General features: G+C 32.0%; 1 protein-coding gene and 1 long non-coding RNA gene across 2 annotated transcripts; both read left to right on the top strand.

Annotated features, from left to right (window-relative positions):
• Nucleotides 1-1,958: 1,958 nt before the first annotated feature.
• Nucleotides 1,959-14,928, top strand: LOC127708900 (uncharacterized). Its single transcript, XR_007985429.1, has 6 exons — nt 1,959-2,012; nt 3,058-3,351; nt 5,257-5,340; nt 8,854-8,946; nt 12,250-12,328; nt 14,200-14,928. It is a non-coding gene; the product is annotated as an uncharacterized LOC127708900 (long non-coding RNA).
• A 1,158-nt stretch (nt 14,929-16,086) lies between these two features.
• On the top strand, nt 16,087-25,090 carry LOC127708282 (carboxylesterase 1E-like). The gene is made up of 3 exons (XM_052213126.1): nt 16,087-16,134; nt 22,165-23,702; nt 24,625-25,090. Exons 1-3 carry the CDS (start codon nt 16,087-16,089, stop codon nt 24,779-24,781), a joined length of 1,743 nt encoding a protein of 580 aa, XP_052069086.1. The 3' UTR covers nt 24,782-25,090.
• Nucleotides 25,091-26,385: the final 1,295 nt, after the last annotated feature.

The raw sequence follows: 26,385 nt of genomic DNA, 5'->3' as shown, positions 1-26,385 counted from the left end.
GAAACGGCAACTTCACAAAGTTAACGCAATCTATCCCCTATTAGGATAGATTGAATTAATATGCATTTAATTCAATAGTTACTACATTTGTTTTTTTGTTGTTGTTATCAACAGTTATGCACATAACACATGTAACACTAAATTATTAGAATCACAAGTAAAAGTAGGTTGAATTTATCTTGTTCATGTGTCTGCTTATCGGTTTGAGGAAGGGGAAGTAAATGTGTGTAAAAAGATTTGATGACATCTTAAAATACATCTATCTATGCATTTAAAAATAAAACATTGAATTACTGGCTAGAAAGAAATAGAATTATAAAAGATTAGTGTCGATCACCTGCAATAAACTTTAAACTCAAATAAAATCATCTTTTTTTTGTCTAGTAGCAATTTCGAAATTTGTAATTAGATTTTAATTTATGCAGGTTCGTTAAATTTCTTTGTTTTTCCTATTTAAATCATCAAAGATATATGTAAATTTAGGCAAATAATTTAACTTGAAAATTGGAGACAACACTAGTGGACCAATGTTTAAATCTCATAAATCGATTAAGAAGAGATCATAAACTAATACTAAGAGAATCGCATGAATTTATAAAGGAACGATGCCGAGTGCATTGACCGGGTAAGCGTCTTCTGCTTTGCATGCATCACCCGTCAAAATGTCATAATCGGTAATACGACACAATCGGTAAAATTACAGATCCGACTTAACCTCAACAATAATCATCTTGAAACATTAGTTGATGGCCCAATAAATATTCCCGGCAACTTATTCATGTTATTACAATATCTAAAAGAACTTTTTATTAGTCAGCGAGTGAAGAAAATGATTAATATGAAAACTACTTATCATCAAATATTTTGATGGTATATCAAAGGAAGTCCAACTAAAAATCTTTCATTGAAATTCTTTTCCACAGTAAATTTTCTCTTGCGATTTTTTTTAACGATGATTGCATGATATAAATATGGATTATACCACTGCATCAAGTGTGCTACGATATTTCTCCCACTTAAATTTTAAAATTCAAAACTTGAGGCTCGCCGTGCGTTTTAAATATTTCGAATTTTACTGTCGAGAGTGGAGAAATATCGTATTACACGAGGTTTGGTGATAGAATCTCTTTTAGACGATACGAAGAAAAACGTAATGCTACTTTTCCAATGATCTGCAGAAAGATGTGTTCTTTCTGTGTTACGTTATCAAACGTCGTCGCTTTTTTTCGTGATAACCTTTTCAAAAAATGAAATTCATTCGAAAACATGAAATTTGACGTCATAATTGAGTTTTGATTAATGAAAAACTGAGTTCACACGAACTTCTATTTGCTTAAATAAAACAAATTAGGTTAGAAAAGGAAAAATCGGTAAAGAATTAGAGAAAATCTATTATAGAATTTGTTTAACACCTGTAGATAATTATGCAATATCAACATTTTATCAGAGAGAAACTGGTTCAGGGGATCATATGAACCAAAGGGATATAAATGCAAAGGGTAGTACCGATACGGCATTAATGATGACAACAGGTACTTGCTTTAAATAAATTGGATACAGGTAATTGAGAATTTTACATTAAATGTGAAAAGTATAAAGTTATACCTTAACGATGAATAATCGGAAAACAAACATAAGGTTTAATAATCTATAAGCCAAAAATGTATGAATTATGTACTTGAATTGGATTATTAGTGGAAAAGGCAACATCTATCAATTCAACAGTTTGAAAATGATAGACTTTTTTATCTTTAAGCAAGCTGCGTGAATACATGACACATCTGAATGAGACTGATATAATATACAAGAAGATCAATAGTAAACAGAACATACATAGATAAATATGAATATTTCAACTACCTGTAAAAATGACATTGTATGAAAATTAAGAAAAAAAAAACCAATACAATAATGATTAATTAATTGAAAAAAATATTCTCATTAATTTGTAGATCATATTACAAAATCTACAGAAATCCTGTCAGATGAACATGTAAATCCAATAACAAAAGGTACTAGTATCAATATCATTTACTGATAAATGTTAGGCGGAATTAAGCAATGTAAACAATATTTGGCTGTAATAAAACTTTTACTTACTAGTAATGGTATGCAGTAATAATGTTTAATTGTGTTGAAGTTCAGTTACCGTGAGTAAAATTGAGGCGAAAGATACCAAACGGATATTGAAACTCATTCGTCGATGACAAATTGAGAACGCCATGGAAAAAAAAAATGACCAAAATACAAACAACAGTATACAATAATAAAATGAAATAAAATATAGACTGAGCAGCACAAACCTACAAATAACCGGGGGTGACCTCAGGTGATCCGGAAGGGTAAGCAGATACTGCATTATGGTTGTCATTGTTATTGTCAATTTCAAGATTAAGTCAAGATATGACGCAGACTTAGCTGTATCCGTTGTATCCTTTATTTCTATTACTAGTATTGGATAGATGCGTTTAAATGTAACATAGTCACCAAATGAGTTATTCATATAGCGGAATGTGAAGTGAAAGGATAATGCTAGCTTCCTGTCATTCTTCTGAAGAAGGTCATGTATGCAGTCTACCTCCCATAGGAATGCCGAATGTTTTTTTTAAACACGTTCTCTTAACGTAACAAAATAGGACAAATGCTGTCGGTTGTTTTAATAACTGGAATAGGAAATGCTTGTGTAAAGGATAGAAAAGTCATATGTTAAAATACTATTGCAGGTGAGAAGAAACTAAGATAGTAGGTACTCTAACATATCTTTGGAATATGTTAGTATCCACATCTGATTCAAACCGCCTATAGAGAAGGCAGATAAGACAATATATAAATATACCTTTATCCATCTCACATTAACTAGCATCTAGGTTGATGCGAATAACAAACATGTTTGTAGTAGAAAACAGTTGTTCTTATTAAACGAAACTTTCTTAGTTTTATGTTCCTCAAATCTATAATTCAATGATATGACAAGTTTGAAGACATGTTCCTTAAACCTATAGATTTATGATGTAATAGATTTAAATCGAAACTCAAGAAATAAATGTTTAATTTTAGTTCTATGTCAAGGTAATACGCTGAATATAGCATGTCCAAACAACTCTGTAATAGTTTTTGACTATGCAAACTATGGACGTAAACATTCAGACAGTAAGCGATGTAGAGAATTCTTTGGTACTGAGGTATTTGCTTGTGACAGCCACAAGAGAACACTACATGTTCTAAATAATGAATGTGGTGAATCACAAAGATGTGTTCTCGTTGTAACAACGGATAAGTTTGGAAATCAATGTGTGGGTGTTACAAAGTACCTGGAAGTTAGATATCACTGTAAAAGAAAAATATACCACGGTATGTGCAGTTTTTTTTTTAAATTAAAAATGCACACTTGTGTTGCCTTTGTGAGAACAATACTTATAAGTAACTTGTTTTTTTCTGTTGTCAAATTGAATTAACCATTACCTCAGTACTGTTCAGATGCAATAAAACCATAAATGTTTTTGTACAAAGATGTACAAAAAGTTTGTATTGTAAGTCAATTAAACAACAACCCAATGACATAATAAAAAAAGTAAAATAACAAAAATACCGAACTCCAAGGAAAATTTAAAACGGAAGGTCCCTTATCAAATGACAAAATCAAAAGCTTATACACATCAAACGAATGGAAAAGAACTGTCATATTCCTGGCTTGGAACAGGCATTTCCTTAAGTAGAAAATGTTGAACATTAAAGTAAAACACTTTAGAAATTATGTGTGTCCGATGCACTTCATGGATTTAACTTCATCAAGAACTCTCAAAACAAACTTGTAAAAGCAAATAATGCGCTTATATTTTAGGACCTATATGATGAGAGATCATAAAAGAAAACAGAACACCTTCTGTTAACTTTGTCTTAGGGAATTCATCATCGAAATTTAAGAAATGTTTTTTTTTTTATTAAATATGTCAGTGGCGAATAGGGTTGGCAAAATCCGAGTGTTATGAGCATTGGCCAGGCCAGTGGGAAATTCTCGGAAAAACCCGGGATTTACTGGGTTTTACTGGGTAATAATGGGCAATATGAAATACAGGCCTAAATCTCCAAGAGGATTTGCCGATCAATTAAAAATGCAATGAAAAAAAAATATATACAGGAAGACTAAATATTTCAATTTATTAGTTCACTTGTTTGAAATATATATATTCATATAGTGTATTAATTGTTTGAGAAAGGATTGGTCCAGTAACATTAAGACATACATGGACAAATGTAAACAGTTGTTTTTTTTCAATAAGATTTATAGATATATCTCCAAAAAATATATATTGAATTTCCATTCTGCTTAAATTAGTATAACTGTTAACTCAAAAATAAATAGTTCTTTTTAATGATTCAATGGAGTAGAAAATTATTTGACTATATATTGAAAATGACAATTCAAAACTTTTCGTTTATTGCTTAACAGCCTAAATGTCTACACAATTTTAGCATACTTACATGTACATCACGAATATAGATGTAATTATTCATATGCGACTATAACACAGATTTGGTTTCTTTGCATCAATTAGCCTTTATATCTTTACAAGTGTAGGTGACATGTCCCCTTAGGGTGTTTATTTAGCAATATATAAAATTGCAAAACAATTACATTTCACAATTCACTTAAACACTGCACTAATAAAAATGTTTTTTCTTTCAAACTTTGGTTTTTAAACAGCTAGGTAGTAAGTATGGTATCAAAGCATGTGCAAAACTTGTATTCTGCCTACATGTATATAGAGCAATTTTGATAGTTTTTGCTGTTTTGCACTACATGCAAAACGTTTGAAGTCCTTGGGAACTATATAACACAAAATTCAAAATATGATTACTGATGACTGGCAGGCTAATATCGTAGGAACATCTGAAGGATCTTATTTGGTAGATTTATATCACTTTTTGATTTTTGAATTGAAGGAGTCCAAATATGTAGCCAGATTAGGTAATAAGTAGGGTCTTGTTCACATTAGTCTGGCCTCTGTTCTGTAGATTTTTTTACTTTCTTTTGAAAATATCTTCTACAATGTATTTGCCTAATCTCAATGTAAATTTGTCACAAATTACCTAGTTCGAAAGATTTCTTTCAATTCTCTTTAAATTCATTAATAAAGTGAAGCTAGTTTATTATTATCTCATCTACTCTCGAACATAGCGAGGAAAAATCTAGTAATAATGAATAGGAGAAAGTCGTACCTTAACTTAAATGTATTTAAATAATATGTTTTTCAGAGGCGACTGGGGTCCCCCATGACCGATTTATTAGTGAACATCAGAATGTAACGTCTATCTGGACCAATGCTACTCAGACTACAGGTAACGATCAAAACAATATAGGAAACATGTCACAATCATAGAAGACGTCATGTCGTCTTTTTGTATACGTTTATAGGTGATCATGGGTAGAAACATATCAAAATCACTCAAAAAAGCTTTTCTATACTGAAATAAGTTCATTTCAAATAATTCCAATGTTTTATGTTAAGTCATAAAATTATATTTACCGTAGAACGTCATGGCAACTACAAAAGGATATCCGTATAAATCCGTTTCATGACGTCAAAAGTGGGAATTCCTTTATAGACTAAATAGGACGGTATGTGTTGATGAAAGTTTTGATATGGACATAATAAGCGATTTTTGTTTTACTAAACCATAAGATTAATATTGGCTTTTCACTCAAAAACTTAATATAAACTGGTTCAGACTTAAGGGCATACGATACAGTTTTGATCCCGTAATGAAATTTTGATGAAAATTTGCATATAGGCTATTTTTTACCTGATTAAATCAAATATGCAATAAAAAATATACCATCATGTGCTACTTTTTGAGTAAATTGAGGTTGAAATTTCAGATATTTCCTCAAAATTCGGATTTGTGGACGTATTTTTCCTTTCGACAGAAATACATAGCTTTTTTGTTTTAAAAGATATACACAAGCTGTTTTTTGTTAAATTATTTGTAATTTCTGTTTTATATAAATGTTTTATAAATTTGTACATTTTATTTTTACAAATAACTCATATTTATCAAATGTTCATGAATGTAGAAAAAAACGTCATTTTTTGCTATATATTTATCAAATTTAAAATAATTGCACTATTGACTTTTTCATGAAAATTGGTACACATAATCTTCATACGTAATCAAACCAAATGTCATTTTAAAAAAGAAGGGTCCATGAACTCGTTTTCAAGTTAAATCAGTTTGAATGATAAAAATCAGTCGAAAACTGCATCTTTTCCTAATAAGTCACAGTTTGACGTCGCGAAAATAACAATTTACGTTAGCAACGTCATAACTTCTCCTGTAACTGTATCGTATGCCCTTAATTGGATCTGTGAATCAGTTGGTCAAGTTTAGAAATCAATAAACCCCTTTTATCAACGTCATTCAAAATTTTGCACATAATTAAATAAATTTTTTTTATCACTATACAGATTATGGTTTTGAACAAAAATGTTCAATTCTCCTAAGACATTGTTCTGTAGAATATTTTTTTTTGTTGCTTTAGTAACCATGATAGTTTGTGTTTACTCCGTGAGTAAATATCAGAAAATTGACGATTGGTACCACTGTTCTGGTTAAATTCTGACAATACGTGTTTAGTATGTACATGTTTCTACATTGTTGTAACAGGTCGGGAAACTACCTTTAACGGATGAGCATACATAAGGATAATAATGTTAACGCTAATATAATTGTTTATTTCTATAAAAAGCAACTCTTTTTTCATTACCTCATGGACAAATCCAGGAAACACGTTGCACAGAATGATGACAACTACGTGTTAACGCTTTACAAAGAAAACGTGTGCTTACTGACCTAGAAAACAATCACAGATTACCGGAAAAAATAATTCGTCTAACTTGTCCTAATTTTATGTTTACACTTACAGACCGCGGTCTTAAAATAGTGGCGAAAGATACCAAAGAATTTCAAACTCATTAGTCGAAAACAAACTGACAATACCATGACAAAAAACGAAAAACGAAAAACAACAGTAAACAAAGACTGAGCAACACAAACCCCACAAAAAACCGGGAATGATCTCAGAGGTTCTAGAAGGGTAAGCAGATTCTGCTCCACTTGTGGCATCGGTCGTGTTGCTCAAATTAATACAAAATCTGCGATAAGTCTAATTCGGTAGGTCACGTTCGAGGAAAAGGGGACGGGATTGTAGTTACGACAATTGGAACATATCCGTCGTTATCTGTTGAAAAAATATTCCATAGCGGTCAACCAACTCGTGATAGAGTCTTTTAGCATCCCAACTTTGAATTATTTTGTGATAACATTAGATATATGCTCAGATTTACGAAAAATTGTTCCTGTCGTTTGAATTATTAGAACTATAATATTATTTCTATAAAGAAATTTTCAGAAAATCTCGTAAAATTTCTTTAAAATGTGCATAATAGATGTTATGGTATTAAACCGACTTCTGTCATTTCAAAGGTCAATTCCTTAAAAGCAAATTATGACCTTGTGAGAAATTTTTTTTTTTACTTTGTTTCATAATTCATTCTATGATTTCATTCATCCTCAATTTGTGTTTTTGCTACTCAGGGATTCACAACATCTTTACAAAGGCCTGACTGGTTTTGCGATGAAGAAACAATAATACTGGGGCTGTTCCTTTTTTTTTTCACGAATTGGTTCTGTGTCTTGTGTACGTCAATGAGACAGAAACCCATTGACAGAAATACTGTAAACCAACTAAGTTCGCTACTTTGGCAGGTGGAAAAATAACGTGAATATGTAAAATGTTGATCTTCCCTTAAATAAATACATCAGGGAAATTGCAAAAAAGGGATCTGTACAATTTGTCAAGTTCTTAGACTTAATCGTCATGAGTCTATTAACATAAGAAAAATTAGAATACTAATTTACTTGCACTTACTTTCATACCAAATCCTGCCTGTCTTAAAAACCATACTGCTTTGCAGCCTGTAACGCCGCAGCCGGAACATGCTCTATATACAGGACTATGACTTCACGGTGTTCTTGATGCAATGTTTTTGGATAAGCATACACTTACATATGCATCATACGAAATTTTTAATTTCACGTGAAATGAATGTACAGTGCCTCACAAAAGACCACACTTGTTCAATCACTTTGACAAGACGAAAAAAAAAAGTCATATACTGAAATTGGTGAACGATGTTCTTGAATCTGAGCATACAAATTGAAGATTGTAAGCTATATACATTATATTAATTACATTAGCTAAATAAATTAAAGACTATTCTACAAACATTATTGCTTCGCATCACGATGTCAAGCTGTTAATTGTATACGATATACACAACATCTTGAAATTATAACGAAACAAAAGTTAGTTCTGATCGGTTTTCTTGATAATGTTGCTTCTAAATAGATTTTATTGGCTAAAATGGGTTTTAGAAATGGGAATGCCTTACGGAAAGGAAACAAAATTATAAACGAAAGTAACATTATGAGCATTCTAGACCGGATCGATGAGTTATATTATGGGATCACGTCGGATACACATTGTTTGATAAGCGCACGGGGGAAGGGTCTCTTCCTACATAAAGATGTACAAAGACGTGCCGCTGGTATGGGCCACTTTTTTAAATGTTAAATAATTTCACGGAGATAATATAACAATTGGTAGAAATGGTCAAAAATATTATTCTTCTGTTAAGTTGTCTGGATATAGCATGTATAATATATTGTTCTAACCTTTGATACAATAACTGAATGACAATTTGGTCGATTTGGGACTTACAAACATCACAGTTTTTACTCTTTAAGTTACAATTTGATCTTGACTTGTTAAATCTTATTTGAAAATTACAGTCATAAGCCTTGTAAGTGCCGAAGACAAATCAGGACAACTTGCAAAAGAGACAGAACATGTAATGCAAAACGATGAAGAAAGCACCAGTGACGGTATACTAAATTATGGTTAATGATATTGAACATATAATCATATAGCACAACATTGTCTGTAGTTGGTCGAACATCTTTAATTTCTAACTGAATGATATTTACCTAGTTAGCAATTGTCTATTCAGCATTAGAGGACATTTGATAAAAATGAATTGAACAAGAACTTAATGCTAGCTTGTGTATGTCTTAAATATTGTATATTTAGCATTCCTTGTTCTGTTGATTAAACAGTTGACGTGTCTTAATACTAGCCATCGCTTGTTAAATATAAATCATTTTCAAATTCTACCCGTAACTTTTGCATGTAATTACATTTCGTTTAAGCCACGACCCATCAGATGAAATGTATCAGTAATCAACCCTAATAAAAATTACAGCTTGCACTTCTACTCACGGGGATGATTTCTGAAGCATATGAGTTTACACGATGATGGATATATGATTTGTGGAACAGAATGAAGCAAAACCAATCATAACTCTTTCTATATTTGTATTTTAATATTTTTCTGTTTTTACCGTATGTGCTATCTTTAAGAATTTAAAGTTCTATTTTGCAGAGGTTTTAAAGGGGCATTAGCTACGAGATATAAAAAAAAAATTAAATATGTTTTTGTTTTGTTCAATCATTAATGAAAGTGATATAGTGAAATAATAATTCGCTTTTAACAGCCAGTTTGGTTCAGTTTTGTCAAATTAAGCAAAGAAACATCGCTAATGAAGTATTCACTTGCAAGTGAATAGTTCGACCTCATTGAATCCTTATTCATGTGAACTTTAATAGATCCCTATAGCTAGAGATGAGTTACGCATGAACTAGGCGTGTTCAGATATTAAATGGAAACGAATGTAAACATTGGAAGCGAAACAAGGGTAAACCATTTGGTTGACTGATTCGATCTAGAAAAACTCGTTCTTATACAGGTAAAAACGATTGTTAACATATTTTTTTAATCTATTATATGAAATCAAACAGACCTAGAAAAATCCAATTGCACTAGTTCGCAATCTATTTATATCTATGTTTATGTTTATATCGGGTTATGTGACCGTCGGCAGTCTTCGGAGGTCACCTCGATGGTTAATTAGATGGCGTCTAGACTAAAATACACACGAAATGATGATACATACCATCGAGTCTATGCATCGTAAATTGTTTATTTTAGACATTTTATAATTTTGATATGTGTTTTAGTATGTTATTAGTCGAATATAAGAATTTGAGACAAATCGGTGAACATGAATTTGACAGCTAATGCCCCTTTAAGTTGTATTATAATTAAGTTACTGTTTACCCTACGAAATAGAAAAATGAGTGCTACATGAATTAATAAAAAAAACCAAACATGTTCGATAAGATAGTAACCCGAACAAGCGCGGAAAAAATGTTGTATGCTTATATTTTTGTACAGTAATGGTGTATTTACTTCGAGAGATAACTTTTCTTATGTTAATTTCTTCATTTTCTCTTGTTCGGACCGATTGTTTTCCAAAATTATTATCTAGCCGACCCGAATTTATTACTTAATTCATAATTTATGTCCTGCCAAGTTATCGTAACATTTATCTAAATATGGTTCATATATGAAGATTATTCAAAAAAATAATTTTTATATGATTTGAATATCAGGGAAAATACTTATATGATTGGTCGAGAAGGCTTCCGGTAGTGGCTCTTGGAGTTATTTATTTTTGGATAGACGACGTTGACGGAATTACTTTTTGCAACCAATGTAAACTAGTTGGTGGCGATAATGATAACACAAACCGGCTCGACGTTAAATTGTTTTTAAAATGTTTATTTTCACTTCGCGTTCATCGTTAAATTAAAAAGATAAACACACAATATTCATTTGAATAATATATTGATTAATTTATTTTCACCTCAGATATCAAATTTCATGGAGTACATTTTTTTTTTGCGTTAACTATAAAATATATGGGTTGACGTAGATAGAGATATATGGTCACGTTGGATTCTACCATTCGGCAGTAAACCTCAACTGAAAAAAGGTGTTCGTTAGTCGTCTTGGAATATATAAATGCACAGTCAGGTTAGGTTGAAAGTAGAGCAACGCCTTGATGCTTTACAGAGAATGTGGTTCGCGTTCCTGTAGGGACCGCGTACTAGTATGATACAAAAACATATCACCCCTATTACGACTAACAGAATTATCTGCATAAGCAACCGTTAATTGGATACATAATTTGTCTATCAAATTGAAATCATAATCCCATAAAAATAGCGTCAAGCGACAGGCCAGTAGAAGATTTTCCAATAACTTATGTCTGAACACAATACTTTTCTGACACAGACACTAAAATTTTCGTTTTTTATCATTCATAAATTGCCTCGTGTGAGTGTCCTTCATTTCAACATGTGAAGTATTTAAATGGTAAGAACATATTTTTGACTTCCTAGAACAGACGAGTTCATCATGTTCATTACGAACGTAATTGGTATCGTTTATACGTTTAACAACTTCAAACATACAATAGTTGCAACGTGTTGCTCAAAGTAACGCGAAAGAACTACAATGTGTTACTCTAGGGTACGCGAACAAACTTAAACGTGTTTCTCAAGCGAACGTGTCAATATAATTGCATGATCACCCGAATGGCCCTTCATAGTTTAGAGGTCCGGTGATGGCCTGTGGGAATATAAATTATAGCTTATCGTATATTTTTGAGTGGCAGTCAAAGTTTCCTAACTTTTTTGTCACACGACCACTTGGTAGAACCTAGCTATTGCATATATTGCAGCTCGTCTTGAATGCAATGTAACCACATCTTCTAATATCTAAGCACGAATAGTTGGCAAACGAACGTTAATCAAACAACACTCAATAAATCATATAAAACTAAATGAATAGAACTTAGATATTATATATTATCAGAGAAGAGGTTAATATCTTGACTGATTAATTATAACAAAAATACAAAAGCTATGACCTCCAAAGATGCCTTATGATTTTATCTTTTCTTCTATGACTCATAATTACTATAAAAGAATAGACCAAAAAGTTATGGTTTACTTTCATCTATTATTTATTCAAGATCCCTTTTTATTGCAAAAAAATTAAATAATCTATTTAGTTACATTACATAACAGTACACAGAAAGAAATTATAAACATTATATATTCCATACATTTAATTAATGTATAAAAAATAAATAACATGTAATATTGAGTACAGTAATTAATTGACTAGTTTGCAGGTAACCTTGTGCGAGCAAAATATAAGATGCATTATTTTACACTTTTGGCAATCTTTATGTATGTGCAACTCACGCTTTTTGTTTCAGAATTAACCATTGTCGGAATTGTACTCGGTGTTGTTGCAGCCTTGATTATCTTGGTGATAGTGACTTTACTTTTCAAAAGGTTTGTTTTAATACAATACTAAACTTTTATTAATTCAATAGCCAATACATCGGAATTTCAATGATATATAATAAATGTAAAGGAGATGTAGGTAAACCACGATTTTCCATTTGATTTCAGTTAAATTTAAACTTAATTTGCCTGTTGCTGTCACTGCTACGTCATCCTCGTTTCATTTCAACATTGATATATTCCTCCAAAAATGTCAATTTCAACATATGCAAATGTAATTCAAAATAGATATCTAATATTTTTAATGTAGTTTATAATTAGTATCTGACAACCTCTCAGGATTATAAATCTATCTTTTTCAGATGATCACAAGTTTGTCAAACATCTCTTTTTTTCTTCTTCATATTCGTTTGTTTTTCTTTCAAGGATCTTGAATTTTACAAAAAAATAAAAAATTCGTCAAGATAATCCCAATTCAAAATTTGCATATGAGCAACAGCTTTTCGCATATAGATATGTAGGAGTTATACGTCTTATATAAAGATGTTTCAATATGTAAAATATGTTTTTGGGTTAGGCTTTTGGACATATTTAATTTACCTAAAACTACATTAAAATTAGATATTTATGGGACGAAAAATCAAATTTACTTTCAGCTACAAAAATTGTTTGTTGGCGTGTTTGCTAGATTTATTTGTATGTTTGTTTGATTTTTTTAGTCAGCTGTTGTGTATGTTTACACAGTTTTGGTTGCTGAATCCCAATTATTATCACATTAACTTATGTCTGTTTTGGTTGCTCACCCAATTTTGTCAATATAACGGAACTATGAACAATTGTCATACAAGTTGGAGGTTTAGCTAGCTATAAAACTAGGTTTAACACACCATTTTCATCGAAGAGGGCTGCGCCAGGTCGGGAGTATGACAGTTGTTTTCCATTCGTTCCGTTGGTTGATACAGTCTGGCGTTTGGTTAAGACAATTATTATGGACCTTTTTGAGTATGCCTTGGAGTTCGGCATTTTTGTTATACTTTTTTTATATATAAATGTTGAAATGTGTGGCAAGGTACATAGCAGTGACGTCGACACCAAAAGGCAATGAAACTACTCCTTTTTTCAGAACAATCACCTGAATTTACCAACATATTCATTTATAAAACAATGTTAATATCGTTTTGTTCGTGTCGAATAATGTTATCATTTTCGCTGTTTCAGAGGCCAAATTACACCTTCCTTTAAATGCATACTCTACCTACGCTTAAAAGTTAACAGTATTTATCTAACCTGTTTAGAACCTTTTTACCTTGAAAAATTGTACCCGTTTGCTGTGCTCTCTCAAAACATTAAACAATATTTTAACACTTTTAAAAAATATTTTTAAGACAAAAAAACAAGAATTACATTTCACCATACTTATGCTTTATAACTAAAGCGTAAACTTCTCAAAAATTTGTTTGTGTAATCTTCTCTTAACCTGTAACACTATTTGATGAATTTTTTCGAAAAGTAGACGTTTTAAGCACCCATGCAACAATCAACCAATCAAAAAATGTTGTGTTTAACGGCATTGCACATATTCACTTATTATTCCAATGTTCATGATGTTTTTTTGGTTTGGCATAACAATGCATTTTGAAATATTAAAATAAAAAAATAATCGGGTATCGTATTTATTTTGTTTTAAATTTAATATCAGTTATACAGCAGTTTGTATATTTGAGTATTATGAAATACAGAATAATTATTGTAAATATAAGAAGTGGCATGATTGCCGATGAGACAACTCTTCACCAGAGACCAAATGAAATAGAAAATAACCGTTACAACTTAACTATGCTTACTTTTTGTCTGGATTTTGCTATTTATATACATATAATCTAATTTTAAAAGTATATACACATGACTTGATTTTACAGATATAGGAAATCAAAACAACGAAAGGTTACAGTACGTACTGAAGATATTGAAATGAATATAGAATCAGAAAACCGGGATCAGTATGATTATTCTGAAGTAAATGCACAATCGATGGGCAGTAAGGAAAACCAGACGGCTGACAATGGTGTTCCAAACAGACAGAACCAGATGGAAAATGACTATGATGTTTCTGCACATGTGCCTTCAAGAGCAGAAAGTGAACCGTTAACATATGACGTCCATTTGTCCGACAATACATATAACGTAACAGAAACTTCCGGTAATGAACCCAAAGATGATGTAAATAATACTTACGATCATTTTTTTGGAGAACAAACCGAAGATCAGTATGATATAGCTGATAATAAAGTAATGGCTGCAACCCAATGTAAAACAAATGAGGATTTATATTCTTAACATAGTTCAATAAATTCACATTTTTGAATTAAAATAACAACTGGTTTGTTTCCTTTTTTCTAAATCTTATTTATGTCTCTTAACCAAGAACAAAAAGTAAAAGAAATGCTAAACCCCCTATCATGGAACATGTTAAAAATATTGGCTCCTTTAAAAAACAGTCATTAGAACTGAGGGCAGAGGTCTTACTATTTGTTTTCCATGTGTTCATTTATAATAAAAATGTTATTTCTTTGCTATATTATGTTTTGTTTTGTTTTGTCACAAACTAAATATGTATATATGACAATAAAGCTATTTTTTTATGGTCAGATGTATTTATTGATCAAGTTTTGTTTTGTAGAATCAGATTAAAAATTTCTCCTAGTCAGCAATCCATCATTAGGATCAATCTAAAGATGAAGTTTTTAAATTAAATATAAATAGTATTCCATTCGATCATTTTGACGTTTGCTCTTTTCTCTTTGGCTAATAAGCTGCTTCGTATTTTTACCACTCTTATTTCATCATGAACATATTCAAATATTTAAAACAAAACCGATATACATATTGATAGTTACTTTCAGTCCTCGGCTTCTATTTCCCCCTCTAATTCGTGTGAGAATCTGTAGTTTTTTGTACAATGTACAGAGTTCCTTGATAGGTATTGTTTTTAATTGGTTTGCCTACAATGGGGTTTTAATTATATATTTGAACATATTACAGAGTCATTTGTTTTTCTCCACAACTCATTTTGTTCAAATCAACTTATTTCAACTAATATCTATCTTCCTCTCATCACATTAATAAATAGTATGTTCGTCTTCTTTTAGGAATACTGAAAAATGTGAAAATAATCAATTTTAAGCATGATCAATAGAAAATATCATCATCAGAAAAATCAGTTATGAATGAGATTCCCATCATTAATGTTTCAGATAATATATCTATCTATTTGTCTATTTGTTTATTTTTATATGTGCTTTTATTTATGGAATAATTTGAGAAACCAGTTCGACTCATTCACCCTTTACGAAAATATCAACTTTTAATAGACTATTGTTTAAATAGTAATCCTCGGAGGGACAGACATTTAACATGTTTAAATATTCGAAAATATGTGTATATCGAATTGTTAAATGAAGTATTGTACGGGGTGTTCTGGTAGAATACATACAATTGTGCTGATAAGTGTTGACTTTTTCTCATATACCTTAAAAAATTGGAAATTAGCGTTAAATAATTTAGTAAAAGCTTAGGTTACAAATTTCTCGAGCAAAGATGACCTTAGACAGGACTCGGAACAAATATCATACGTGTTTCAAATGTAAAGGTCCGGTCATAACTTTATGATTAAACCTGATGTCGTCTGGACAAATCTCGCCGACGTCCCAAAGCCGTGATATGGTTTTATAATAAATAGGTGGAAAATATGATAAAAGAAGTACTAAAGTCAATAATCCTTCAATATCTAACATTTCCTTTGTGCAATGGTATCATATTCCAAAAAGCAAACAGTAGACACAATTATGGCTTTGGTAGGTATAGTATTCAACCAACAACTGCGACTACCTTAGCTAGCTTCCTTTAGTAGCGAGCATATTTTGATCCTGTTTTCTCCAAGATATGCCATGTTTTTTCTTCGAATTTCCTTATTCAAGATCAATCTCCGAAACAGTGGTAATGTCGTCCTTGCTACGATACGTTAATACGTGATAGTTTAGTAGAGCAACGTCACCGTTGTTTCGAACTTTGGTTAAAGTTAGTTGTCATCCTGTTAGTACCCGGACTTTTCAGTTTATTTGTTGTGTGTTTTACATTTACAACAGATAGCCAAAAGTGGGATAGAGTTGTGCAAACGTAATACTGATCCCACGCGAATACATTTTTGCAGAGTTACAACAAATCCCAAGTTTCCAATTCTATACTTCCTAGTAGTAGCCGTATTAAGTGCATGCATCTTCCAGTTAATGCTATAATAGTTTTCCTAACCAAATAAGTATATTAGTTCATATATGTAAACTATTGGTGCAAGAGTTCTCAATGGCAAAAAACGAGGCAGAAATACCAAAAAGGCAATAAAAAATCATTATTCAAAGAAATAACTAAAACACCTTTACAAAAAACGAAAAAATGACAAAACTTTAATTGTATCTTCAAAGAGAGGATAGGTGCGTTGTTTTTATTTTTTCAATATACAGATATTTTTGGCTTTCAAATTTCAATCCGACGCAAGAAATTTGTTTAATGCTTTTTCATTTAATGCACATGTAATAAAAAGCGCATTAAGTTATAAGATGTATATTTTAATGGTTTTTCCAATCGCTATATCGATGCCTCTTCTGGTAGACGTTTATTGTCCTAGAGTATATCCAGTCTAGTAGTCAGAGCTTCTGAGCTGATGTGAAATATCATTAAATATGCACACAGGAAAGATTGAATAGTCCAAAAAGAAATGCACTGATTATAAAGACTTATATGAATGATAATACGTCCTTTAAAACAAGATATTTACAGCCACTTATCCTTTTATTCATTTAACGTAATGAACATAAACAAATAAATCTTCATTTAACATATACATTCAGATTGTACCAATTTAATTGCTACACCAGATACGCGTTTCGACAATTAATATCTCATCAGTGATGCTCGAAACCAAAATATTTGCAAATTTGAATTTAATCCAAAATTTGAATAACTTTACCTAAAATAAGCATTATGAAAATAAGGAGATGTGGTTTGATTGCCAATTTGACAACTATCCACCAAAGTTCAAATGAAGTGGATGTAAGCAATTATAGGTAATCGAACGGCCTTCAACAATGAGAAAAACTCATACCGTATGGTCGGTTATAAAAGCCCCCCCCCCCCCCCCACACCACATGAAAAATAGAAAAACAATTCAATTGAGAAAACTAACGGCCTAGTTTATAACAAAACAATTAACGAAAAACAAATATGACAGACATGAACCAACGACCACCACTGAACTACAGGCTCCTGACTTGGGACAGGTAAACAAAGAATATGGCGGGGTTGAACATGTTTGTGAGCGCTCAATCCCCCTCCCCCCTTACCTGGGACAGTGGTGTAACAGTACAACATAAGAACAAACTATAAAAATCAGTTGAAAAAGTCTTAACTCATCAGATGGATGCAAATAGAAATTCATCTGATAGTACTCGCAGTTACTGACAGCTAGTTCAAAGCCAATAACAACTAATGAAAAAAATCATGCATCTAAGACTAAAATATCAATCAGTACACATCCAACATCCAATGGATTTAGTGTAAAGACGTCATTATCAGTCAGAGAAAAAAGATGACCTTGTGCAATGCCAAACTATAGGTATCGACAGATTGTAGAAGTTTTGAACTGATTTGGTCATTAAAGACGCTCAAATTCAAGCTTAAATATGAAAAATCTATCAAAATTGCCAGAAAACGTCACTTTTCAGATGGTTTTTGTCTAAATGGAAGTGACCGCATTCGTGTTCAGTCTCAACCTGTATATATATTATGTTTCATCATCAAATACAACATATATTTCAGTATAAAGACTGAACACAAATGCGGCCACTTCCATTTTAGACAAAAACCGTCTTAAAATTAGCACAAATTTCCGGGCTCGGTTTACAACATCACCGTAAAATTTAGGATGTGCTATTCCGTTTAAAATAATTTTTCTACAGGTACAGTCAAACTTGCAGACCAAATCTTTGTATCTATGAAAGAATTTAGTAAAGGTTTTAAGTGATTTGTGGTAACGAAATCCATGACTTAATAATTTACTAGTAATACATAGATTACGCTCATTAAAATCCAAAACGTCACTACAAACACGAGCATAGCGAACGAGTTGGGATCTATAAACACCGTAGGACGATGACAAAGGAACATCACTGTCCAAAAAGGGAAAATTAACAATAGGGAAAGAAAAATCATCCCTTTTGTCGTACATTTTTGTGTAGAGTTTCTGATGTTGGTTTGATTAATAACATTTGTTATCTTTATTGCATAAACATGAAATGTTAAGCCTGTGTTGATTTAAATGATGTGTGGATTTTATTGAAGGCTAACCACACACATGTACCTGCAAGTACACAATACAAATGAAAGTCTATAAGGAAACAAAAGTCATGTAATATCCTATACATAATAAAACAAAAAAAAAGGACAAAAAGTAGAGCCGAACTCGGAAAAAGAATCAGAGCTATGCATGATAGAGATAATACATATTTAAAAATGACTTCCAAATTTCACAACAGAAAATTTCATATAACTATACCCGTATTTTCATTGATCCCCATTTATCATCATTGTGGTTTAGATAACATTTACTGCACCAATATTACTGCACCATATGTGTATTTCGACAAATGATGCCAAAATATTCGAAAATCAAAAACCATAACTAAAAAAGAAACCAACATACTATTTAGATAGCTTCGGGCGTCCCTTATGTCTACCTTGTATTTAATTAATATTATCATTCGAATGTATGACAAATACATGTCAGTCTATCTATCTTACATTGTTTTGTTTTCATGCATACGGACAATGGTGTTCCACCTTAATTATAACGAGTGGTGCTAGTAAGGTCGCACTTATGGTAAGACGATTCCAAAGTCTCACGGCATGAACCAACGACAACCACTGAACTACAGGCTCTTGACTTGGGACAGGCACATACAGACTGTTGCGCGATTAAACATGTTTGTTAAATTTTCATGGTTAATGTATCAAAGCCTTTTTATGTTGGATCTACAGGACACATAAATTTTACATTGTCAGATTATAAAAGGAGATGTGGTATGATTAGTTGATCACCAATGTTAAATATCCACCAAAGACCAAAGGACATGGATGTTAACAAATACATGTCATTCTATAGGGTTGACCTTATATCGATTTGTTTTCATTCATACACACAATGGTAGTCCTCCTTAATAATAACGTCGCGCTCATGGTAACACGATTCCAATGTGTTACGACTTTGAAGTAATTATTTTTTTTATTAAATTTTGTGCTAGTCTTATGAAAAATTTAGCAAAGCTTTCCCTTTATGTAAAAACATAGATATCAGTTCAGACGTTTCGTATATTTTTTTTCATTCTATTTACTTACCTCTAACCATTACGTTTTCCTGTCAATTTATCGTTCATATTTTATAATAAAATTGTAATGTTCATTCATGTCCTATTAAACTAGAAACCTAACTAAATTGAATATTCCCATTGACTAAATTTTTTACACGTCATATTGATGAAATAATTTTAAATATTAAATTTAATGATTATCATTACGTCTTACCGTTATATCATTTGTTTTGAAACTGTTGTTTAACTGTAATCATAATCACAAACAGTACGGTACAAATGTACATGTCAATTAAGCTGGTTATCTCCCTTGCAAAATACGGGTATCTGAGTTACCCTTGTTACAGGGAACCAGTCTGCGTTTCAATGAGACAGGAGCGACACATTAACCAAAAGACTTTTAAGAGTCACTTTACAGTTTTCATAAAAATATAGGTGTCTTAATATAAAATGTCAACTTCGATGTCCTTGCAACCACGCGAATATCGAACCAAATGAGCTGATTGTAAATGAAGTTAAAAAGTTCTAAAAAAAACCTACTATTTTGCTGAACGTTCATTTTAAAGGTCGCCGTATGATGAGAAATGATCAGAAAAAGTTAGTCACCAACCACTCATCATTTGTTTTTGGCATGTTTTTTTTTTCTCTCAGGAAATATTTTTTTTCCAACTTGAATAAAAACAAACTGACTTTTTCAATTAAATACAGGAACAAGCATTTGTTTTTGAAACTCAATATTGAATTTATTGGGGGGTTTTGTTTGCTAAATTTTTATGGAGGCGAATTAATTTTTTTTCACTTCCCTTCGGAATTTTTTTTTCTAGCATAAAACAATTTATCAAAAAAACCCATTGTCCTCCCACAAAAGATGAATGGTTGGTACCTCACTTAAGACTGTAGTCTATTATTGGCCCCTTTTATCACAAAGGAATACGGATACACATGTACTGATAGTCCTATTTATTAACAGATAAACCATATTAGTAACCCGATGATAACGTCTTTATCACCTAATCATATGTGCAATTATACAATTGATTATAATTGTAAACGTTTCACAGACTACATTTGATCTTTGTTTATATGTATAATAATGGTAAGTAAAATCGTTGAATTTATTGGTTTTATTTATGAATTACCAACATATAGAATTAGAAGAGAATTTACATCATTTATTACTTAAGCTTTAAAACAGCTAGGCTAATTAACGTGTTTGTGTCACTATTTTTTAATCGAGCGTCACTGACGAGTCTTTTAAAGACGAAACGCGCGTTTGACGTACAAAATTTTAAGCCTGGTACTTATGATGAGTTTGTGTACTCAGATATGTCACGTAACTGAAAAATCATCTCATGTTTTGATTTTTTTCCTAAAATTACGTTTACGGCTTTTACTGCAATAGTACAAGTTTAAAATGAGTAAATATTGTATTTCATAGACGTAAATACAGGTTTGTTGAACAAATATAATTTTATGTGTCATACAAAACAGAGACGTAGTGATTAAACATTTCGGAGCTTCGATGGGCGACTCTAAATAGTGAATAAAAATAACACTTTGAATGTGGTGCGTTCGAAGCGATTTTATGGAGAACCTAAAACCTCCAAAAATAGCCCGGAATAGTACTGAAAATGGCGTTAAACACCAAAAACCAATCAATTAAATAATCTAGAATAAGTGAATGAGTTATAGATAAATATAATGAGAAATTATATTTTGTGTAACATGTGTTCTGCTGAGAGTTATGCACTAATTCTCAAGAAACCGAATCGACAAATAAGTATAACCTTTCCACGAATTTTCATCTTTGGGTAAGATTTCGCGCGTTTTGTCTCTCATCCGTTCATCTAATATTGCGTCTGCCTTTTTAATGTTATCTCATCACTTGCAAATTTTATAATTTGTTTCTAATATAAAAATAAGGAGATGTGGTATGATTGCCATTGAGACAACTATCCACAAAAGTTGTAAGCAATTATAGGCAATCGTACGGCCTTCAACAATGAGAAGACCCTTATACCGTATAGTCGGCTATTAAAGGCCCCGACATGAAAAATATGAAACAATTCAATTGAGAAAATTAACGGCCTAATTTATAAAAAAAAAACATTTACGAAAAACAAATGACAGAAATGAACCAACGACAACCACTGAATGTACTTATCTAACATGATGAACGAATTAATATAATTGCTTGCTTAAACATAAAGAATTCTTTCTTACCTCAAAACAAATTATTTCATTAACTAGTTTTACCATAATGTATTCCAATGACTCTCATTTTTCCTACCTAAAGCAAAAACTATAAAAATAATTAAAAAAAAATTGAAAACAACACTTTCTAAATTTGATCCGTCCGAAGCACTTTTCTGGATTTACCTTCATCTTATGCTCAAAGCCAAATATTCGAAAGCCAAAGATGAATGAGAACCGAAACACTATAATATTCATGTTTTTCCTTTAAAGGCCAGACAACTTCTCAGTTTAGCTTGTCTGATATGTTTCTTCTCCGATGAGATTTCCAGTGTTCCTGTTACAATCAAAACACGACTTGGCAACATTACTGGCATAAAGGAACCGACACCAGACTATACAACATCAGTCTATAAATTTTATAATATACCATATGCCAAACCACCTGTTGGAAATCTACGATTTGCCAAATCGGAGCCATATGGTCGATGGAATGGAACACTTAATGCCACTAGCCTTGGTCTTGCTTGCATGCAATCACCAGAACCATACCCTATGTTTACTTATAACGGATTCTCAGAGGACTGCTTGCAGTTGAACATATATGTTCCAAATAATATATCATCTAATATTAAACGTTCGGTAATGGTTTGGATACACGGCGGTGCCTATCAATTTGGATCCGGAACACTATATAACGGTACAATGTTAGCTGCTAGGGGAGACGTTGTTGTAGTGACAATAAACTACCGACTTGGAATATTTGGCTTTCTTTCATACAATGATACTTCTGCTCGGGGAAATTTTGGTCTATGGGATCAAATCTTAGCTCTTCAGTGGATTCAAGAAAATATTGCAGATTACACCGGTGATCCGTCTTCCGTTACAATATTTGGAGAATCAGCTGGTGGTTTTAGTGTGTCTCTTTTGTCAGTTGTACCAAGCATCAAAGGATTGTTTAAACGCGTCATTGCCGAGAGTGGTGTTGCAGATTCATTCTTTGCTCTAACTGACGACTCAAAATTAGTGTCTGTTGCTTTAAGTGATGCTGTTGGGTGTATTTACGACCCAATTACCAAAAATTATAATGCCCTTTTGAATTGTATGAGATCTAAAAATGCTGGGGACATACTGAAAACTCTTGATACATTGGCCACGGACATAGAGACATCCATACGAGTAGCGATTCCTCTAGCACCGGTTATTGATGGTGAACTGTTTAATGACTTGCCCTCAAAAGTTCTGTCTAACAAGAATTCGCCTGAGTACGCTATGTTTCGGTCTCTAGATATGATAGTTGGAAACTGTAATATGGAAGGCTCTCTTTATCTCTTAACAACAGTAAAAGAACAAGAAAAGTACAAATTTAACATTACAAATGGAATTCCAAATTCGTTTCTATGTAAACATTTTGCGCCCTCTTTATCTGGATTATATTATCATCATAGCCTAAAAGTTTCTGAAGCCATTTGTAATGAATATAGCGTCCAAGACAACATTGATGAACAAAGTCGGCAAGTTTTAGAAATGTATACAGATTTGTTCTTTATAGCGCCTTCATTTTCTATATTAGAGTCGCACTCGAATAATAATACATATTCAAAATCATATCAGTATGTGTTTACGCAAAAAAGCCCTCTTCCATTTGGCCCAACCAGACCAACCTGGTACAGAGGATCTGGACATGCATCGGAAGTTGTCTTCCTATTTGGAATTGAGGATTTGCACTATTCCCACCTTCCAGTTTCTACCGATCAGTTTGACTTAGCCTTACGTATGAAAGATTATTGGACAAATTTTGCAAAAACCGGGTAAGTCGTTATTTTGAAATATATTAATTAATAATATTAAACTTATTCCATTTATATGAAAGGTTAGACAGACACTTGCATATATAACAGGGCCAACATGTGAACCATTAGACTATAGGCTCCATGCCTACAACAAAGGTATTAGGGGTCTTAACAAGTGTTTTGCGTCCGAAGTGCTTTTCAGGATTTACCTTCACACAGAACACTCAAAACAAAGTATTTCAAAGCCATGGATATAACTACTTGATTACCTAAAAGACCAAGGGGACCTTTAAAACTCTTGGCCAAAGATAACACTCTGAAAACGATAAAAGACATCAGGTGTCAGGAGGATATGATTTTCTGCTTCTCCTGCGACAGCTGGCGCATCGTTGATTAGTGTAAATAATAAGTTAGTATGACAAAAAATATCCCATTCTATCATTTGCCTTGTTTATAATTACATTACATGCATGTTTCATTAGAATCTGTAATTTTGATTATCTGACAACAATCGCGAGACACTCCAAGATCATATTCTATTTCCTTATAAAATACAACAGCTATGACTGCACGTGCTATCCGTGACAATGTTAAAACAGTGCATTGAAAAACAAACAAAAAGCTTGATATAATTCTTAATTTTACGGTTGTAGCATTAAAATGTAATCATAAGAATTGAATAAGGTTGTAAAAGCGTTGATCGTGTGCATAGTTTTATTATGAAGCGCGGAAGCTTCATACAAAATGTGCTTCGGTAAACGCTTTTACTCCCCTATAAAATTATAAAAAAGAAGCATTCAATTCTTAAACAAGAAGATGTTTAGGTATGCATCGATTTGACATAAGGAAAAATCAAAATAGAGTGGACTTTTATTTCTTCGTGGAATGTTGTTTTTTCTTTCTCAATATTATAATATTTTTATAATCTTTCATATTTCAGAAATCCTAATTCCAAAGAAACCGATGTTCATTGGCCGGAATTCAATACAGAAACTAAATCATATATGCAGCTGAATGATAACAATTTAACACGCAATACTTATTATAATTCGGATAGGGTTAAGTTTTGGTTAGTTACTATCCCAAACATGCTTTAGCGTGATACAACGCGGCGTGACGAAAGTTTACACAAAACACTAACAAAGCGGAAACAAATTTTTTTTTTTTTTTACTCATTGCTCTGGATTCCTCTACCGATAAAAAGTACCAATGACAAAAAAATCGTATATTCGCCAAAGACGCACAACCATGCAGCGTCATCAGTCGAGCGTATGATATTATACGTGTTTCATCAGACCTGTATTTTACATGTGTTTCAATAGATTCGTATAGTATACATTACTGTTTATGGAAAAATTAAAGAAAAATGTATGTTGATCTATTCTGATTAAATTGTGAACAATTTATACAGTGGTTTGTTTTTCAGTTACAAAGCAATCATAAATGTTTTAGAACTTCATATTATAAAACAAAGAATACTTGCTGGACACATTTTGCAGAATCTTTCATTTTTTTTAATTTGATCTCGATCTGAATCAATGTCTCAAAAATTAAAAAAAAAAAGAATATATTTCATTGAAATGATCCATCGTGTAGATAAATGTCAACGAGTTGGAACCTGATAATCCGAAATATGATATGATTGTCATTGAGACAAGTATCCACCAAATTCCACAATAGCCCAAATGACCAGTATGTAAGCAACTAAAGGTCATCGTACGGCCTTCAACAATGACCAAAACACATACCATAGAGTAAGCTGCAATGTATAAAAGGTCCCGATATGACAAAATAAATTGAAACAATTGAAACGAGGAACCCAACGGCCTCATTTATACAAATTGAAACTAACGAAAAGCAAATATGACAGACAGCAAACAATTAGAACAACTGATTTACATGCTCATGAATTGGGACTGACACATTAAGATTGTGGCGTGTTTGAACATGCTTATGAGCAGCGCTGAATCCTCCCCTTACATTGGACAGTGATGTCATGAACAGCACAAAATAAGAACAAATTGTAATAAACTGCTTCGCCGAGCGCAGCTGGATACGACCGCAGAGGTCCAACCCTGAACAGTTGGGGCAAAAATGGACACAATATTCACGCTTGATACAGGTCTGAATTTGGATTGTAATTAAATATTAGACACATTATAGGATTCTGACACAGAATAAATGTAGTCAAAGAACTTGAAATTGGTTGTATGATTTGAATTTATATTCAATTGAAGATTTCTTGCTGTTATGCAATACACTGTGCTGTTGCGCAATACTTAGTAAATCTGTTTTCAGACTATATACAAAGAATTAGCAAAAAAAATTGTGACCCCCAATTTTTTCTTTGGAAAATTGACAATTCCTTAAATCTTGAAGGAAAAAAATTGACCCCCCCCAAATTTTTTTTATCCCCCCCCTTTTCCAAAAAAAATAATATTTGAAGAGAATATTGTTTTGAGGAAAAAAAATTGCCCCCCCAAAAAAAAATCCCCCTCCCCCTTTCCAAAAAAATTAATTTTGAAGAAATTTTCTTTTTGTAAAATGTGGTACAAATTAATAGACATCCATACACTTAAACAAAAGTTATTGTCTGAAAACTAGAAAAATGCTCGTTTTAGACCCTTTTTGGCCCATAATTCCTGAACGGTTTTGGGCAATTACCCCCAAAATAAATCCCAACCTTCTACTAGTGGTATTG

The sequence above is a fragment of the Mytilus californianus genome, unplaced genomic scaffold (genome assembly GCF_021869535.1).
Source record: "Mytilus californianus isolate M0D057914Y unplaced genomic scaffold, xbMytCali1.0.p SCAF_7, whole genome shotgun sequence".
Lineage (NCBI taxonomy): Eukaryota > Metazoa > Mollusca > Bivalvia > Mytilida > Mytilidae > Mytilus > Mytilus californianus.
Note: the sequence above shows the minus strand (reverse complement) of the source record. Positions and strands in the feature narration are given on the sequence as shown.

Bases quoted from the DNA above. Each gene is read 5' to 3' on its own strand.
- LOC127708282 (XM_052213126.1), top strand. From the start codon at position 16,087: ATGGTATCATATTCCAAAAAGCAAACAGTAGACACAATTATGGCTTTG. The intron at 16,135-22,164 runs GTAGGTATAGTA...TTTCCTTTAAAG, and splicing joins TAGACACAATTATGGCTTTG to GCCAGACAACTTCTCAGTTT. The intron at 23,703-24,624 runs GTAAGTCGTTAT...TTCATATTTCAG, and splicing joins ACAAATTTTGCAAAAACCGG to AAATCCTAATTCCAAAGAAA.